Here is an 18471-nt window from a genome sequence, read left to right as displayed (position 1 = left end):
CCAGTACGAAGGCAGCTCCTCCAATGTCACAATGGAAAATGCATCATCCAGTCTGAGATGAATACACACAGGACAGTCTCGACGATGCATTTCAGCCAAGATGGCAATGGAAATTTCCCACCTCAGGAAGAAGAAATCTGGCGACTTCAAGCTTTGCCACGGCACCAACTGGCTCCTGCTTGTCACTTCAGGATACGGTGATGCTGCCTATGTGATGACTGTTTGTTGGCACATATGCTCATACATTATAGCGATGGCACTGTGTGATTGTACAATCGATTGGTATAGTAATGCTGTTCGTCTGATTGTTCAGCTGGTACAGCTCACCACAAAGCTTTGCTAATTACAACAGTCACATTCTACCCTTAATAGAGTAGATATACGATATCCCAAGCTTCTTAGGTCAAATCACTGAAAAAATTTGATCCTTATCCCAAGATTTAAGCTAGTTGATCAAAGATTGGCCAAAAAGCTGAATTTAAGGGACATTTTATAAAGGAGAGAGGGAAACGAGAGACAAGGAGGAATCTGAAGTAATTTTGGAGTTAAATTCTTTAACGTCCCTCAATGGTGAATTGTAGGAGATAAGATTGACAAAGATCCACTTTTGCAGAACCCTAGCAATCTCTCAGAACTATAGTAGATGGATTAGGGCAGATCTGAGATGGCAATGTTATTGGATTGGAGGATTGTTAAAGTGTAAATTTGAACATCAATGTTTCATATTGCCTAGTTCAAACTAAGACACTGGCATGAAAAGGGAATGGAATTGTTGGGGAGGAAACACAGGAGTCAAACATTATGATTTTGCAATATCCATTTGGCAAAAATTTCAGCTCAACTAATGCTGGATATCATTCAAACAGGCAATGAATGTAATATGATATGTTTGAAACAGGCATCACACATGGCACCTGACCCACCTTCAGATCAGGGGATGGAATGAGTATAAGAAATAGGAAGGAGTTGAAGATTGCTCCCTGTTGAAGCAGTGGAGAGGTAAACTATTTCAGGCCACTTTCTTATGACCAAATATATATGGAGTGGAAACAACTTCTAAGCATGGCTGGATAATATAGAGAAGGTGGTGGAGGATGATACAACCAACAATGTTAAAGGCTACAGACAGAATGCGAAAGAAAAGAAAGATAGTGTATTATGGTCACTTTGTAATTTTGTTGAGGCTGAACATGGAGTACAAGAACTTGGTCAATCTTAGCACCCTGACTCGACACCACAGTTATTATTTTTGGAAAACAAATTCTAGTGTCTAATTTAAATAGTTGGAAATTGCAGGGTAGTGCAAGCCTAGGATCAAAGGTACATGAGCTGACTGGAATACTGACTTATTGGCAGGCGACAGATAAAATCTTTGATGTCTGTCCATAAGCATTTGGGATTGAAAACGCAGTTCCGTCTATTTTATTCAAATCAGTTAATGACACAGGGAAATTTTCCGGAAATGGCCAGGAAACTGTGGCTGAGGATATAAGGCCCTCTGCTACAATGAAAGAGCAGTATTCTGTTCTAGTGCAATTGAAAAGACAGAGCTGAGTTCTGTTAATACATCTTCAAGTGAGCACCAGAGTCAATTGCAGTCATTTGGATTGGAATCTGGTAAGGTAAGGTACTATCTTAAAAGTAACTGTGTTTTCTGCACAAAAAATAATTGATGTTATAACATTTTATTTGGAAGAGAATAGTGATACTAACACTGCAATATTCTAATTTCTGAAATATGATAATTCTTTAGAATTTTAATTCATATTTCAGAGACAGTTGCACAGTCTGTCTTCACTGGACATTCAAGAACCAGAGAAAAAGACTGCTTATATTTAGTGAAAACAAAATTGTTTCTTCAGAAGGAAAGCATATAAAAAGACCAATTAAATTAAATTTATGTGTGGACAATTGCAGTTTAGGTCTTGCTACCTTTGTGAAGATGATAGGAGAGGGTACTAATACTGTACCACATTGTCTTACATATACGGTACTGGTATAAACTGGCTGGCTCCCAATCTGTAACAATCAGCACTTAAAGAAATGCCTTTATTGAGCCTCTTAGGCACAATCTCAGAATACTTTACAGCCAATGAGGCATAGTGTGGTTAAGAGAGTAATGTAGGAAGCATAGTTGTTAAATTAATCTCGGCAAGTTCCCCAGTTCAATAAAGATCATGAGATTAGATTTTGGACTAGTGATTGAGGAGCATTCATTGAGCAGGAACCTTGAGACAACTTGTACACAGTTCAGATTGCAGGAAAGGGCTCAGACCATTCTAGCTATCTGAAGTGTGTATAAATGATCCCAAGCGTAGTATTCTTTCACTACCCCGAAGTGTAGGCCAACATTAATGGGCTTAACACTCCAAAGTGGAACTTCAACATGAAACCTACTCATGTTGAGAAGAATGATTGAGCCACAGGTGGGAAAAGTGAACGCTGTGAAACCAACAGCAAAATCATCGTTAATTCCGATACTGTCAACTTATTTCAGCTACAGTTCAATCTAAAACTGTCTGCTTTGAAATTAGCTTTGATAAAGCTTTTCTCCATAAAATAATAAGTATCCCCTAACTTAAAAATTGTTCGGGATTTATTTTTATGGGTTGCAACTTGTTTAATACATTGATGAACAATGAGGCAACATTTCAGGTTTAGAATAAAATTAATAGTGTAACAATCTGGAAAATATACAGTATGAATCTCAGGAGGACCTCAGACTCTCAGGACAGAAATACCATCTTTAGAACAGATTAGTACCTCCTTAGAACATAGCCTTGGGTAATGCTGGCAGATATAGATCTTGGTAGAAGCAGGGAAACAGAAGACTTTGTAAGGTTCACTTCCACAATAGTTAGGTAAGAGCTGAATTTTAGCATTAGTATTTAGTGACTAGTTTCCTTCTATGATTAAAAAAGTTATAAAGTTTAAAACCTGCTTTTCGTTGCCTATATCTCTTGAAGAGCAGAGCAAGCATGCTTTAGTTTGATAGTTTTTCTTAGGAAAATAACAATAAAGGCTCTTCAGGTTTAAGGCTATTCCATCCCAAGGCATGATGTCACTATGAGTTGAAGAAATGAGACTTATCTACTGAATGTCATGCTGACTATCATGATTTTGAAATCACAACATTGACATGTTTTTATAGAATGGAAGGAACTGACAGAATTTGAAATGTGAACATTACGTGTTGTTTTAACATACATGAAGAACGAGCCTCATAAACAGCATGTAATCATTTTCTTAGAATGAGTGGTAAATACTTAAGATTGCTTTGGTTATTCTATTCAATAATGATTATAAATAACATCTTATTATCTATAGATACAACAGAATGGCAAAAATGGTAAACCAACAAACCCCACAAATTCTGAGAGCTGGACATCGAATGCAGTTTGTTGCTATCATCATTCTTGGTAAGAAAGGAGTGATGTAAAATATAAGGGCAATTAAACTGCTTTTTAATACAAAGGTGACATCTATTGTGCTCCATTCTCTTTATGCAAGTCAAAGCATTACTAATGTGATATTAGCAAGCTACAGTCACAAATGGCCAAGGAGGAAAGTACCTGGGGTGGGTATATTAGCAGTCAGATGAAGGGCTTTCACTTCTATGTTGAGGTTAAACATTCTCCCAAATTCTTCTGTTTGATGGCTATTCAGGCCCCAATGAATAAACTTTACTAACCTCACTTCAATTCCTTATGCATCCAATCCAAAATTAATTTTGCATTTTTTTGCTATTAAATTCATTTTGGAATCTCACTCCAAAATGCCATGGAAAGCCTTGGAAAAGGAAAAGGGAAACATGCCACACAAGTATGGAAGGATTCATTGCTGCAATTGGAACAGAATGGAAAGAGCCTTCCCTACCTTTTGGCAGATTCCAGGTGGATTGGAGCAACCATTGGGTGCCAGGAGCAGAATAATTTGATTTTCCAAATGACACCAATGACCTAAAATAAAAACAGAACATGTTCTAAGTACTCAGCAAGTCAGGTAGCAAATGTAACAGGGGAAACAACTTATGCTTCAGATCAATCAGTGATCTTCCACTTGAAATGTTAGTCTTGTCTCTTCCTGTCGACACATACTGACCTGTTGATTTTTTCCAATATTTTCTGTTTTCATTTACTTTATGTTTCCAACATCTACAATTTATTTGATGTTGTTAATAAACTAAACTGGTACAAAATGAAGGACAAAACAAGAAATAACTTGAGCTAAACAGTGGGAGCGATTCTTTAAAATTATTCCTTCCTTTACAGAACTATTGCTTCTGGGTGAAATCCATGGCTGGACGTACAATTACACTATTGAAGATATGTCTTGGAAAAATGCAAGATCCTTCTGTCAAAAAAAATATACTGATATGGTTGCAATCCAGAATGCAGAAGAAATAGAGTATTTGAATAATAACATACCAAAATCAAGAAGTTACTACTGGATTGGACTGAGGAAAATTAACAATGTTTGGACCTGGGTTGGCACTGAGAAGCCACTCAGCAAAGAAGCAGAGAACTGGGCTGGAGGTGAACCCAATAATAGTGCAAAAACTGGGAAGGAAGATTGTGTAGAAATGTACATTCAGAGAGACATTGACTCAGGGAAGTGGAATGATATCAACTGTGACAAGAAGAAAAAACCTTTGTGTTACACAGGTAAAAATATAAAGTAGTCTATATCATCATCACAATCAACTTTAAATTCCTAAATTACATTAAAACTTTGCTAAAATAGTTATTGGCAGACTTTCCTAATCCGATATGACTTCTTCAATTATGTCCTTTTAAACAAAACAAGAATTTAAGAATAGCAAAATGGAAGAGTAGCAATTATAATAACCAAATCTGGAATTTGAACATAGAAAGTTCCTTGTTCCTTAACACAATAAATATGATTAAATGAACCTGCATGAATATATAATTTTCCTTGTTACAGTAGTTCACTATCTTGTTTGATAATAATTTAAACATCTTCTGGGTTGTTAATAATGATTAATTTGTGTTATTTGTTTAAGCTTCATGTAGTAAGATGTCATGCAGTGGCAAAGGAGAGTGTGTAGAGACCATTGGAAGTTACCGTTGTGTCTGCAATGATGGATTCTACGGACCAGAGTGTGAACATGGTAAGTGCATTTACAGACAGTATGATTTGACTTGTACAAAACACAATGATTTATTATGGTTCAAAGGTTTCAAAAGTACACTTAATGTCAGAGAAATGTATACAATATACGTACTGAAATTCTTTTTCTTCGCAACCATCCACGAAAACAGAGGAGTGCCCCAAAGAATGAATGACAGTTAGATGTTAGAACCCCAAAGATGCAAGCAAAGGAGTCGCCGTTAGGTGCCATCGTCTTCCTAAGCTCCACCCATCTGTGAGGTCCATGATTTGCCCAAAATCATTGCTTTCAATCAAAGTAGCTGTTAGACTTATTTGGCTCTACATTTTACATCTTGCATGTTAGTGGTGATACTATTACTGGCTGTAATTCCCTAGCTATTACCATACCTCTGTGACTTCCTACATAACTGCAATGTTAGCATCCATTTCGAGATGACTAGAATATAAAAACAAGGATGTGATGCTGAGGCTTTATAAGGCACTCACTTGGAGTATGCTGAGCAGTTTTGGTTCCATTATCTAAGAAAGGATGTGCTGACATTGGAGAGGGTTCAGAGGAGGTTCACAAGAATGATTCCAGGAATAAAAGGGTTAACATACAAGGAGCATTTGATGGTTCTGGGCCTTTACTCGCTGGAGTATAGAAGGGGAGGGGGGATCTCATTGAAACTTACTGGATGTTGAAAGGCCTCGACGGAGTAGATACGGAGAGGGTTGTTCCTACGGTGGGTGAGTCTAGGATTAGAGGGCACAGACTCAGAATAGAGGGATGCCCATCTAGAATGGAGATGTGGAGGAATTTCTTTAGTCAGAGAGCAGTGAATCTGTGGAATTCGTTGCTACGGGCAGCTGTGGAGGCCTGGTCACTGGGTATATTTAAAGTGGAAACTGATAGGTTCTTGATCAGTCAAGGCAGAAGAATGGGGTTGAGAGGGAAATGGATGAAATGGCAGAGCAAGACTTGATGGGCTGAATGGCTTAATTCTGCTCCTATGTCTTATGACCTTATAGTCCAACTGGTGTTTCTTCATTTGTTATCACAAAATCCAAAGGGCACATTCATGTATTTGCCCATCATTTTCCAGCAGAGAGAAGGCAATCTGATTCAACTTATTCCCCTCAACATCACTCATGTGCACATGGGCCCAATGTTTGAGTATTTACTGCTGCCTTAGTTTTAGTCAACTAATAGATATCAGAAGGAAGCTCTGCCTTCAGTAAATGAGAAAATACAAGAGAATGTGGAAATCATTCAGTACTTAATAAGTAATTAATCTATAAAGACCGCATGCTGAGGAGCTGCATCAGTGGGAGGTGGGGGGTGGTGAATTATCAACATTTTGGTCAAGATCTTGCATTAATCAGAAAATTACCGAGGTTTGGTCAAAAGAAATCCTGAATGCTCATTCAAAGTATTGCCTTGAAATTGTGAAATAGAGATCTCTAGTGTATTTTGATTTGATTTTATGACTAACCCATTTTCTGAGTTAGCAATTTGGAGAGTCATCAGAACAGATCACTCACTGCAAAGAAGATTAATGAATCAAAAAAATTCTGATTAGCTACATTATCATATTTATTCAAAATCTTGTCTTTAGATTTGAAACCCACAGGTCTGAGGTGTTATGGTTTGAAAACAAAAGGTTCCTTCTTGTTTCTTGCAGTTGTAAATTGCACAAACCTAGAGGAGCAAGAACAAATGACTATGACCTGCTTGGATCCATTTGCTCCATTCAGTTACAACTCAATGTGCAACTTCAGCTGCGCTGAGGGCTTTGAGCTCCGAGGGTCAGAAACACTGGTGTGTGGAGCATCTGGGGAGTGGTCGGCACCAACTCCTCGCTGTGAAGGTAACTGAAGATTAATGAACTATTGAAAAAAAGACCTGATTATTAACCCCAGTATGTTCTTTCAAAATCTTGACTTGAAATTAGGATGTAGTCGAGACTAGCGTACTTTAAATTGGTTTTAAAACAATAAGTTCTCTGTTGCCTCTTGCAGCTGTACAATGCGTAAACCTGGAGGAGCAAGAACAGCTGACTATGACCTGCTCAGATCCATTTGCCCCATTCAGTTACAACTCAACATGCAACTTCCGCTGTGCTGAGGGATTTGAGCTCCGAGGGTCAGAAACACTGGTGTGTGGAGCATCTAGGGAGTGGTCGGCGCCAACTCCTCGCTGTGAAGGTAACTGAAGATTAGTGCACTAGTGAAACAAATTTATGAACATTTACCTCAATATGTTCTTTCAAAACCTTGACTCGAAATTATGAAGTACTTAAGACTACCGTACTTTGAATTGGTTTTGAAACAATAAGTTCTCTGTTGCCTCTTGCAGCTGTACAATGCGTAAACCTGGAGGAGCAAGAACAAATGACTATGACCTGCTCGGATCCATTTGCCCCATTCAGTTACAACTCAACATGCAACTTCAGCTGCGCTGAGGGCTTTAAGCTCCGAGGGTCAGAAACACTGGAGTGTGGAGCATCTGGAGAGTGGTCAGCGGTGACCCCTCAGTGTGAAGGTACCTGAACATTTATGACAGTGATGAAAGAATAAAAATCTCTTAAGATTTACATCACTATGTTTATTTAACAACTTACCATGGAAGTGTGAAATAGATAAGTCTGATGTAATTTCAATTGATTTATAAACTTAACAAATTCTGCATTTCTTCTCGCAGCAGTACAATGTACAAAACTTGAGGAACAAGAACAGTTGATTATGACCTACTTGGATCCATTTGCACCCTTCACTTACAACTCAACATGTGACTTCAGCTGTGCTGAGGGATTTCAGCTCCGAGGGTCAGAGAGGCTGGTGTGTGGAGCATCTGGGGAGTGGTCGGCACCAACCCCTCGCTGTGAAGGTAACTGAAGATTAATGAACTAGTAAAGAACATTTCTGAACATTTGCCTCAATATGTTATTTCAAAATCCTGTCTTGAAATTGTGAACTAAATAAGACTGGTATAGTTTGAATTTGTCTTAAGTCTTGATAATTCTCCTTTGTTTCTTGCAGCTGTACAATGTGCAAACCTGGAGAAGCATGAAGAGATGGTTCTGACCTGCTCGGATCCATTTGCTCCATTCAGTTACAACTCAACGTGCAACTTCCGCTGTGCTGAGGGATTTGAGCTCCGAGGGTCAGAAACACTGGTGTGTGGAGCATCTAGGGAGTGGTCGGCACCAACTCCTCGCTGTGAAGGTAACTGAAGATTAATGAACTATTGAAAAAAAGACCTGATTATTAACCCCAGTATGTTCTTTCAAAATCTTGACTTGAAATTAGGATGTAGTCGAGACTATTGTATTTTAAATTGGTTTTGAAACAATAAGTTCTCTGTTGCCTCTTGCAGCTGTACAATGCGTAAACCTGGAGGAGCAAGAACAGCTGACTATGACCTGCTCGGATCCATTTGCCCCATTCAGTTACAACTCAACGTGCAACTTCCGCTGTGCTGAGGGCTTTGAGCTCCGAGGGTCAGAAACACTGGTGTGTGGAGCATCTAGGGAGTGGTCGGCGCCAACTCCTCGCTGTGAAGGTAACTGAAGATTAGTGCACTAGTGAAACAAATTTATGAACATTTACCTCAATATGTTCTTTCAAAATCTTGACTCGAAATTATGAAGTACTTAAGACTACCGTACTTTGAATTGGTTTTGAAACAGTAAGTTCTCTGTTGCCTCTTGCAGCTGTACAATGCGTAAACCTGGAGGAGCAAGAACAGCTGACTATGACCTGCTCGGATCCAGTTGCTCCATTCAGTTACAACTCAATGTGTGACTTCAGCTGTGCTCTGGGCTTTGAGCTCCAAGGGTCAAAGAGGCTTGAGTGTGGAGCATCTGGAGAGTGGTCAGCGGCGACCCCTCAGTGTGAAGGTACAGACAAATTGTACTAGATGACTAATTAACTCTTAAAGGAGAAAAAGCCAAAGCCATAGATCTCCGAAGTTATTTGCATAGTCATAGATTTGCCATTAATTTAATATTTTACAAATCTATAATCTATGGAAGCTTGTAGCCAATAGTGTAGATAATTGAGAATCAATGAATGTGATGTATTTTCAGAAAGCTTTCCATAAGAACTTCCACAGGAGATCATTCAACATATTTAGAGCACCTTGGTAGTGGCGACTGTCAATTGCTAAAAAGATATAGGGCAAAGACTAGCCATAAATTCTTCCTTCTTAGTTTGGCATGTTCTAAGAAGTAAGACATTGTGGGGATCAGTGCTAGAACTCTAACTATTCATAATCCACATTGGCCAGGGGACCAAGCATGCTAATGACGCAGTGGGAATGTGAGTAATGAAGAGGATGCAAAGAAATGACAAGGGGATATGGGCAACCACAAGGCAGATGTGGAAACTGTGAGGTTACACACTTTAGCAGAGTGAATTAAAATACTAGGAAGTTATTTTTAAACTGGTGAGATATTGCAAACTGTTATTCACGAGGACCAGGGTGTCATTGTACATATTGTAAGCGCAGAAAGTGAACAGGTGCAACAGGCAGTTAGGAAGTGAAGTGATAAAACAATCTCTACTTATGGAAGGTTTGAGTACAAGAGTAAAGAAATTGTACCACAATTATATTGTGTGTTGATGGGAATGGACTTGTAGAATCGTGTAGAATTTACATTTCCATCCCAGAGAGTGACTGATTATAAAATAATCTCCCTATTATTATCACTGCAAATTTGTTATTGGTAATACGATTCCTTTTTCAGACCAATATGTTTATTTCCTCTTTAGACTGTGTACTATTTTGAGCATGTCTAATATCTTGGGTGTGGTAGTAAAGAAATGTACTCTAGAGAATAATGTAGCATTGTGTTTGCTTCACTAAGCACATCTGAATTGTACAATTATTTACTTTAAGGTGATTTGTGTACGGACCCAATTAAAACACCAAATAAAGTGCCTTTATCAATGTGAGAGCTAAAGGCTAAAGCACTCACAACCATGTTCTGACATTTATCCATCTATTTTCCTCCCATGATTCTCCCCAGCCCTATATACTATTCTCCCTAATTGATTCACTTTACTCATGATAAACAAATGCCTGGGAATTTATAAGAAAATAGCGTGATATGGTCAATTTAAGTGCCATCTAAATGAATCCCCCTTTTACTAGACTTCTCTGGAATCCCAGCTCATTAGCCTCTCACTGATTTCTGTAGCCATAAAACCACGTTTGTCAGGCTTCGTACGTCTATGGTATATACATCTTCGGTCCTGCCAAATCCATGAGGTTGGAATGCCTCGCCCACTCGAACCCTGGTCTGTGTGTATGTTCTGTGATTTACTGCCCCCAGCAAGAAGCAACACATCATACACTCCATACAATTATAAAGTATATTTAAGAATGCTAATTTAAGCAAACCATTATTAAATGAAAGAATGAAAAAAAGCAGAAAGGGCCCATTACTCTTAAAAAGTCGAATGTGCACTTATTTTGGAGGTCATCTTGAATTTGCCTGTCACTCTCGCGCTGGACCCTTAATCTGCGTGAAAACTCACACCACCTTCTGAATGTCACTCGAAATCCATCTCAAACAGACGGGTCTCCCACGGTCCTTCCTCCTTGAAGCCATTCATCTGCACAAAGAACCTTGTGCAACAGGGATGGCATCCTCAGCCATCTTCCCTCCCGTCTTCTCCCAGCTCCCACCAACAAAGATCTGCACCCCAGCATTCTCCAGAACCTTCTCCCAATTCCACTGTCCTGATTGGCTGACAGCACATTCCCAAGTTGAACAACAAAGGCTCTTATCGTAACTCAAACCCGAACAGGCTGAAAGCAGAACAGACTGCTCTTACAGAACTGCTAAAATGAGCTACCTACGGCACAGCAGTAAAAATCTTATCCAGGGTGTTACATAAATTAGAAAAAGATGATAAGAAAATAGGCAAATAGTGGAGATAGCTCAAACATCACAAAAGAAGCAGGCTATTGTTGGCTTGACAAAGGCTTATCTTTTGTCAGATGCATTTATGAAAGGGGTTAAAATAAACCTAGATCATAGATGTAATTTTGCGGTCAATGATTCTGTTGCTATTTGTACTCAGTTCTTGATCTTTCATTCCAGCTGTGAAATGTGATGTCCCGGAGATTCCTGAAAACGGGAACATGAATTGCTCCCATCCAAAAGAAAACTTAAGTTACCTCTCAGTTTGCGAGTTTGGTTGCATGAAGGGCTTCTCATTGAACGGATCAGTGACTCTGCAGTGTGATGGCTTTGGACAGTGGTCAGCACCAATTCCAGTCTGTGAAGGTATGTTGAAACAGCACGTTTCATTTTAAAAACAGGTCGATTACATAACAAAGCTAGGAAGAATTACACGGAGTATGTTGGAAACAACTTTTAAAATTGAATAGCGAAGTTTGTTGAAATATCCAATAATAGTTTCAATGTTGATTTTCTGACTGTTCTCAGATTCCAACCCACAACCATTCCCTGAAAACTACATACCGATAGTAGTAGCATCTTCCGTGGCATCTGGCATCTCTGCTCTGACATTCATCATCTGGCTAATGAGGCAACTCAGAAGGAAGGGTAAATAATGTCTCATATTTTTAAATTATATTTTTATGGTTTTCTATACTCTTTATTGATTACCATTCAAAGCTGTTTCTACTTGAATGATCAGCGTTTAATGAGCTTTTCCCTCCTGTAACTTCATGGCATACTCTTTCAAGTTGTTTGGGGTGTTAATTCAGTTCTCAGGCACATATCATTCTTCAATCACTGAAAGCATTTCCAGGCCAGCCTTTCATCTCCACCATTTCTAAAATATTGATTGCCGGTCCAAAAACTAGTGTATTTCCTGATTAACTAATGGTAAGATCCAAATGATTGTGATTAGTATAAATTCTGTTTCCTAAGCACCGTACTTTGACTTCACTATGTGCTTCAGACAACAAATTCAACCCATGGCTGACATAACTGACTCAGCCGATTCGCCTTTTCCGTGCTCTATTGTCTGTAGATTCTACACCACATAAAGTTTAAATCATCCCAAGCTCATTTACACAAGAGATTCTGCAGATGCTGAAAATCCAGAGTAACATACACAAAATGCCAGAGGAACTTGGTAGATCAATCAACATCTAAGAACAGGAATAAACAGTTTTGGGGTGAGAACTTTTGTAGTGTGAAGGGTCTACAGAGAAATATCGGCTGTTTATTCCTCTCCATAGATGCTGCCTGAACTGCTAAGTTCCTCCAGCACTTTGGGTGAGTTACTCCAAAACTCATACGTTTGTCCTAACTAGCACAAATTCCCATTTACTTATTGCTCTCATCGTTACTTAAGTAAATTGTCTCCAAGTTATAACTCAAAATTCAGCACTGAAGTAATCATCCTTGTTTTCAGTTTCTTCCATGATCTTGGCCCCAACTCATCTCCTCACATCTTATGATCCTCCAAGATGTTTTCAAATTCTACTCTCTTGATTATCTCCCAACTTAAATATGACATCACCAGCAGCCATTGCTTCAACTGCCAATACCCTGAAGCTCCAGAAATTCCCTGTAAAATATTTGTTCCTTTCTATATGATATTCCTTAAAATCAAAATTTGAACAGAAAATGCCAGAGATACCTTGTTGTTACAACACTGTCTGTGAAGAATGCAGAAATTTCTGATGTACTGAAACCCGTCTGACAACTAGGATTTCTAAATGAACATCTTTATGTTCCACTATTGCTTTGGTCTCAACCTTCATTACCTGGTGTTTCTGTGAACATCTTGAGTCATTTCATTATTATGTGAAATGCGCCATGTTAGTAGACAGCCTTGCTGCTTGTGAAAGAGCCCTGATACTTGGACAGGTATTTGGGTATGGGAATCATGACAAAATATATTGAATAAATGTAATGCCGCAGGAAATGCAGAGATTGAAATTGTACTCTGTAATATGAGTCACTAAACTACTTGAAGGAAATTATTTTGCTTGTTTTATGAACAAGCTATTAAAAGTACCCAGTTACTCTAATGTCATTTAGAGAAATTTACTTCAAACGTGATGATGTTACTAGTGTTCATTTACTATTCCAACTAACTGCCTACAGATGAGGTTAATTTGAGAAACATCATACGTGCGTACAAACATCTCCTACTCAGGTTGTTGAGCAGATAAATAATGAGTATTTCCTGCAGAAAAGGGTGGAGTACTGCACACAGATAAAAATCTATGATGAAGAAAACCACCCTGTTGATGAAAAACAGTAGAGAAAGAAAAAACACTACAGAGGTGAGGAGAGGAATGCTTGGACACACGTATCTTCCTCACTAGATCAGAGTCAAATCCAGTGCTATTGTGAAAAGTGCCTTTTTTGTTTGCAGAATCTAGTTTGTACTTATCCCATTCATTGTGAGAGTATCAACTGAACAGGAAAATCTCACCAGCGCATAATCATGTCAAGAAAAGTTTCAAGAGTTATCAGGCAACTACCCTGGTTGATGCATTCAACATATCAATATAACTTTGATTGATAGTTAATTTTCACCCAAGGGGAGAACAAAATTCTGGATTGTCTCTATGCTGCTGTTCTTATTAACTGGTGCAAGTGACTTGGCACTGTATGGCAGATCCTACAAATTCTCACGCTTATTGAGTACACAGTTTGGTACTTATGTACCATTCTTTTCAAAGAGCATCTGAAAGCAGAGTAAGTGTTGGTTTTGAGCAACACTTGAGCAATCATGCTGTATAGCAATCCATTTAATCTAATCAACTCATTTAACCTAATGTGCAGCATCCATCCATGGGAACAAAATAGTAATTGTCTTTCTCTCTTTCTCTTTCAGCACAAGGAAAAAAATTCTCACTTTTAAGGTAAGAACATAAATCGTTTTAGGAACTGACCCGTAATAACTCTAGTTATATACGTTATTTCATTGGTATCATTTGTGGCTTTTTGTAACCTCAGAGCACGATGTTAAGCTTGTAGTTACAGAAGCAGAACATGCATGCGTTTCACATAAAAATAAAAATCATTTCCTGATGTACTGATAAAGCAGCATTCAGTATGGAACCGAGGCTTCTGGCTTCAGTCACTCATCTGAGCTGTTTAATCTGGAACTATTAGGAATAGCTGGACAAAACTGAGGAAGGAAAATTAGATAGGATTCTAGTATGGTTGGTTCATCTCTGCTCATGGGACCTGCAGGATCTATGAATGGCTAAGAAGTTATGTGTGGCCCATATTTTAAAACTTGCTGGGATAACTTTTCAGTGGTGTTCAGCTATGGGCCAGCACTATATAAAAAAGTTGGAAAATATATAGTTAGCTTAAATCAGTTACATCTCAATAAATTTAAGAATTCTATTTTAATACTAATGAATCCTTTATTTTCTTATTTTAACAGCAATAAAGCACATAAAGCATTGGGTACTTACAAAGTGAATGAAGAAGTATAGTGACAACTCAGTTCAGGTGAGAGACCTATATTTAACTCACCACCCTTACACATTATTAGTCTTTTCAATATGAACGTTAAAGTATTCACTTTGCCACCATTGTACAGTTTCTAATAAAACAATGGTAATTCTAAAGTTAGAGTTATATAGGGCATCTCTAACGTCTAATTAATGTCTTATTGCAGGCTTTTCATATCTTAATGCAAAGGATGACCAGAAATGAAAGGATTCAGAAAATGTATTCCAATAGCACTGGATTTGCATATTCAACCATTCCGACATGTTGGTACAATTATGAATGGGTGTATGTCAGGGCATCATCTTTGAATTCATTCAAACGAGTTATCCATCTTTCTGAATGATAGTGGTGGCAAAATACCAAACTTGCCCTCTATAAACTCGTTTTACATGCTTGGTTTCATGGAATTAAGCCTCAAGAGATAGGTACTCGGCATTCTGAAACTGCCACACCTCCAAATCAAGGAGACAGAGGCAACTCTGTGGTTGATCCCAAACTAATTTCAGATTACTGGATTTGCTACCAAATTTGATTTGGTCCAGCCTTGCATTGCGTGCTATGTAGACTTATATAGCTACAATGTTTATGATATGTAATGTTTACAATACTATTGATTTTGATGGATGACATGTTAAATACAAAGCCACTGAAGGGCAAAGTAATGTATTACTAGTGATAATGGATTTATTTAATGTTTTACAATCAATAGTCCCATAAAGTTAGAATTCCCTTGCTTTTTTGTCCAGGCTCCTCTATGCCACACACTATTTTCTGCTGCTGTGAGAAGGCAGCCTGTATCTAGGTATTTTCCTAAACTTTGGTCTCTAACCTAGAATAATGTCTTTGCTTACCTTTTTCTCACACCAAACTCTTATCTACTATTTTTTTTCTTCTTAAGCTCCCAGCCTTTTAAGACTGTGAGCAAATTAATGGCTGACTATTCCAACGGCCCAGTCATTGAAATATAAAGCCATTTCATCAGATGTTAAGTCATGATATCTACCTTCAACAGTGTCTCCAAATTAATCAATTATCTTCCTATTAATTGTGGACTACCCCAGTTGATGGAAAGATTTACTAGTAATGATGATGGCAAAGTACAGAACAAACTGAATGGAAAGTTATTTAACATTCCTTAATATCAACAGAATTAACAAAAAATAACTCTGTTGGGTCTTCTCAGGAATCTGTGAAACAGCACAAGACAACAGAATGTATTGCAATATTCCACAGTTTGTATTCAGCTGTCTCTGTACAAATTGGATGCATGAATGTATGCACAATTAATATTTATTTAATTCCTCCCTATGGGATGTGTTTAACCATTACCTGGAGAGTTCTCATCAGTTTTATCCAATTGACTAATCAGGTTGACCGCACAAATCGGTGAATCACGTTGTGATCTTTTGTTATCCATATGGCCCCATGCCCGTGTTATGTTATGATGTTGTCTTATTAACTTGTAGCCATTTCTCATTTCTAAATTCATTGCTCAAACGCACTTTGATTAATGAGGTGATAGGATTTGTCTCTGATCCTTCCTTCTAATCTAATGTAAATATAAAAATTAGGCACAAGTAATTTGATGTGAAGAAACACTACATATGGTCATCTTTTGCTTTATTGTTATTCCTATTGAATTACTTGAATGAAAACAAAATTTATATTGTCTTTTTTAGCCTTATTTCCCACACAGCTTGATAACTTGACTACTGAATTAATAAACAAGCCAGCCTGGGAATCTGATACAGAACAAAAAAAATTATCTTGTTAACATAATATTTATGCTGTATTGTCCCTTGAATGGGCTGCATTTGCAGCAGAGTTATCCATCACTACAATAAAAGTAACATAAATTAACATAATTTAAATTTTGTTTGAGTTTAGTTATGTAAAAATGAAAAGCTACTGCCATTTCAAGTTTTTAAAAAAAAAGTGTTTGTACAGACTTATATCACTATATGCAATGATTAAGTAATTTATTTGTGTATCTAATACTGATCAGTTCATATGTTTCCTGATATACACAGAAGTTGTAAATATATTTCCAATAAAATATGTATGCTGTGCATAAAGTCATTGTGCTGTCAATTGTCTTCTTAGATCGCCATAGAATGTCTTGCAAGCTGGGGTTGGGCAACTATTTAGTGTCTCTATGTGAGTGTAACTGGAACCTCAGGGCTGGGGATGTAGGCTGTGGTAAAGACACTGACATTGGCTTGCTTATCGTTAGGAAGTCGAATGAAATAGCATGGGTGGCATCTTTACAGTGCTTGTGTTACTTGCTGTAAGTGGTGCAGATCTTAGAAGGATGCAAGAGACCAGGGGTCAAGAGCTTTGCGCTTGTCTAAGATCTTGATTCTCAAATAGCCTTTTGCTCAGTTAATCAAAGATTGTACTGGTGTTGCTCCCTTCATTTTCCTTGGAGTTGTCGCAGTGATGATCTTGTCCACGGGACAGAACCACGCTATCCTTTGGGAGGCAGTTGTAAGGAGGAACTGAGAGGAATTGCAATGATGGTTTCCTGTGACAGACAGCAGGGAGATATCACAAACATGAGAAAGTCTGCAGATGCTGGAAATCCAAAGCAACACCCACAAAATGCTGGAGGAACTCAGCAGACCAGACAGCATCTATGGAAAAAGTAAACAGTTGATGTTTCAGGCCAAGATTCTTCATCAGGACTGGAAAGGAAGAGGAGAAGTCACAGTAAGAAGGTGGGGGGAGGGGAAGAAGAAGTATAAGGTGGTAGATGATAGGTGAAATCGGTGGGGGGTGAAGTAAAGAGCTGGGAAATTGATTGGTGAGAGATAAAGGGCTGGGGAAGGGAGAATCTGATAGGAGAGGTCACAAGGTAGGGAGATACGTCTGCAGTTAGCTGGAAGTTATACTGTTTCTAAAGGGAAAGATTCAGCTTAGGTGAAATGCTTCATCTTCATAGTCCCAACAATCCAGGTTCAATCTGAATGCTGGTGCTCTCAGTATAGAGCGTACACATTCTCCCTGTCACTGCATGGGTTTCCTCCAGGTGCTCTATTTTCCTCCTACATCCAAAAGTACAGGCTGTTAGGCTAACGTATTACTCTTAGTGTCCTAATGTGTAGACGTGTGGTAAAATTGGGAGAATGGGTGGGATTGGAGGGAGCGTGGGCTACAGGGAAAATTAATGGGGGAAATGGGATTGTTCTGTGAGCCAAACTTGCCTGGCCTCCTGCATTGTCAGCAAACACGGAAAATATGAGTGCTCCAGCAAAAGTAAACTTCTCACAAAGGATGGTAAAAGGAGAAAGCAAAAGAGGGTCATAAATGTACTGATTGCCATGAGGTCTGAGTTCTGCAGCACTGCCAAGCTCATCGATGGCCCGAACACACAACGTCTCACTGCCTGAGAAGTATGAGTGCTGGTAAACTCATTCACACTGCTGTCATCTTCATGTGAATAGCAATCCATTCACATGATTTGCAAGCTTGACAACTGCTTAGATAGTTAGCTGTGTGTTACTGTTTTAAACATATTATTGCATTTAATGTCATGTGTATCGGAGGGGAAAATCAGACCTATACTAACATGGGAATGTCAGTATGATGGCTGCTAGGAGGGAGGCCATTTGTTTGGAGGAAAGCTATTTTTGTACAGAAAATGGTTGGAGTCTGGAATGGATTAATAGAGGTGATATGGAGATAGATGCAATTGTAATATTCAGGATAAAGACCTGAAAGGTAAGGATAAAGACATTTCAAATCTGTACCAACTGTGTGTAAAAGCAATGAGGAGAGTATCATCTCCCTGCCCTATCCACAGAATCCTGGAAAATTCTTACCTTTCATACACTTATCCTGCACCCTTATGTATATCACAATTGAACCCATCTGGGCATCACCCTTGGCA

At 38.4% G+C, this 18471-nt stretch overlaps 1 protein-coding gene across 1 annotated transcript in view; it reads left to right on the top strand.

The window, feature by feature from the left end:
- Positions 1–1524: 1524 nt before the first annotated feature.
- The window catches only part of LOC140736634 (P-selectin-like), a 44829-nt gene continuing 27882 nt past the window's right edge, over positions 1525–18471 (top strand). Inside the window, exons 1-14 of the mRNA XM_073062450.1 lie at positions 1525–1622; positions 3328–3419; positions 4272–4664; positions 5024–5131; positions 6798–6983; positions 7135–7320; positions 7472–7657; positions 7817–8002; positions 8155–8340; positions 8492–8677; positions 8829–9014; positions 11226–11411; positions 11574–11693; positions 13951–13978. Of these exons, the coding sequence (XP_072918551.1) occupies positions 3338–3419; positions 4272–4664; positions 5024–5131; positions 6798–6983; positions 7135–7320; positions 7472–7657; positions 7817–8002; positions 8155–8340; positions 8492–8677; positions 8829–9014; positions 11226–11411; positions 11574–11693; positions 13951–13978 (2219 nt within the window). The 5' untranslated portion in view covers positions 1525–1622; positions 3328–3337. The remainder of the gene's footprint in view (positions 1623–3327; positions 3420–4271; positions 4665–5023; positions 5132–6797; positions 6984–7134; positions 7321–7471; positions 7658–7816; positions 8003–8154; positions 8341–8491; positions 8678–8828; positions 9015–11225; positions 11412–11573; positions 11694–13950; positions 13979–18471) is intronic.

The sequence above is a fragment of the Hemitrygon akajei genome, chromosome 12 (assembly GCF_048418815.1).
Source record: "Hemitrygon akajei chromosome 12, sHemAka1.3, whole genome shotgun sequence".
In the NCBI taxonomy this organism is placed as follows: Eukaryota; Metazoa; Chordata; class Chondrichthyes; order Myliobatiformes; family Dasyatidae; genus Hemitrygon; species Hemitrygon akajei.
Note: the sequence above shows the minus strand (reverse complement) of the source record. Positions and strands in the feature narration are given on the sequence as shown.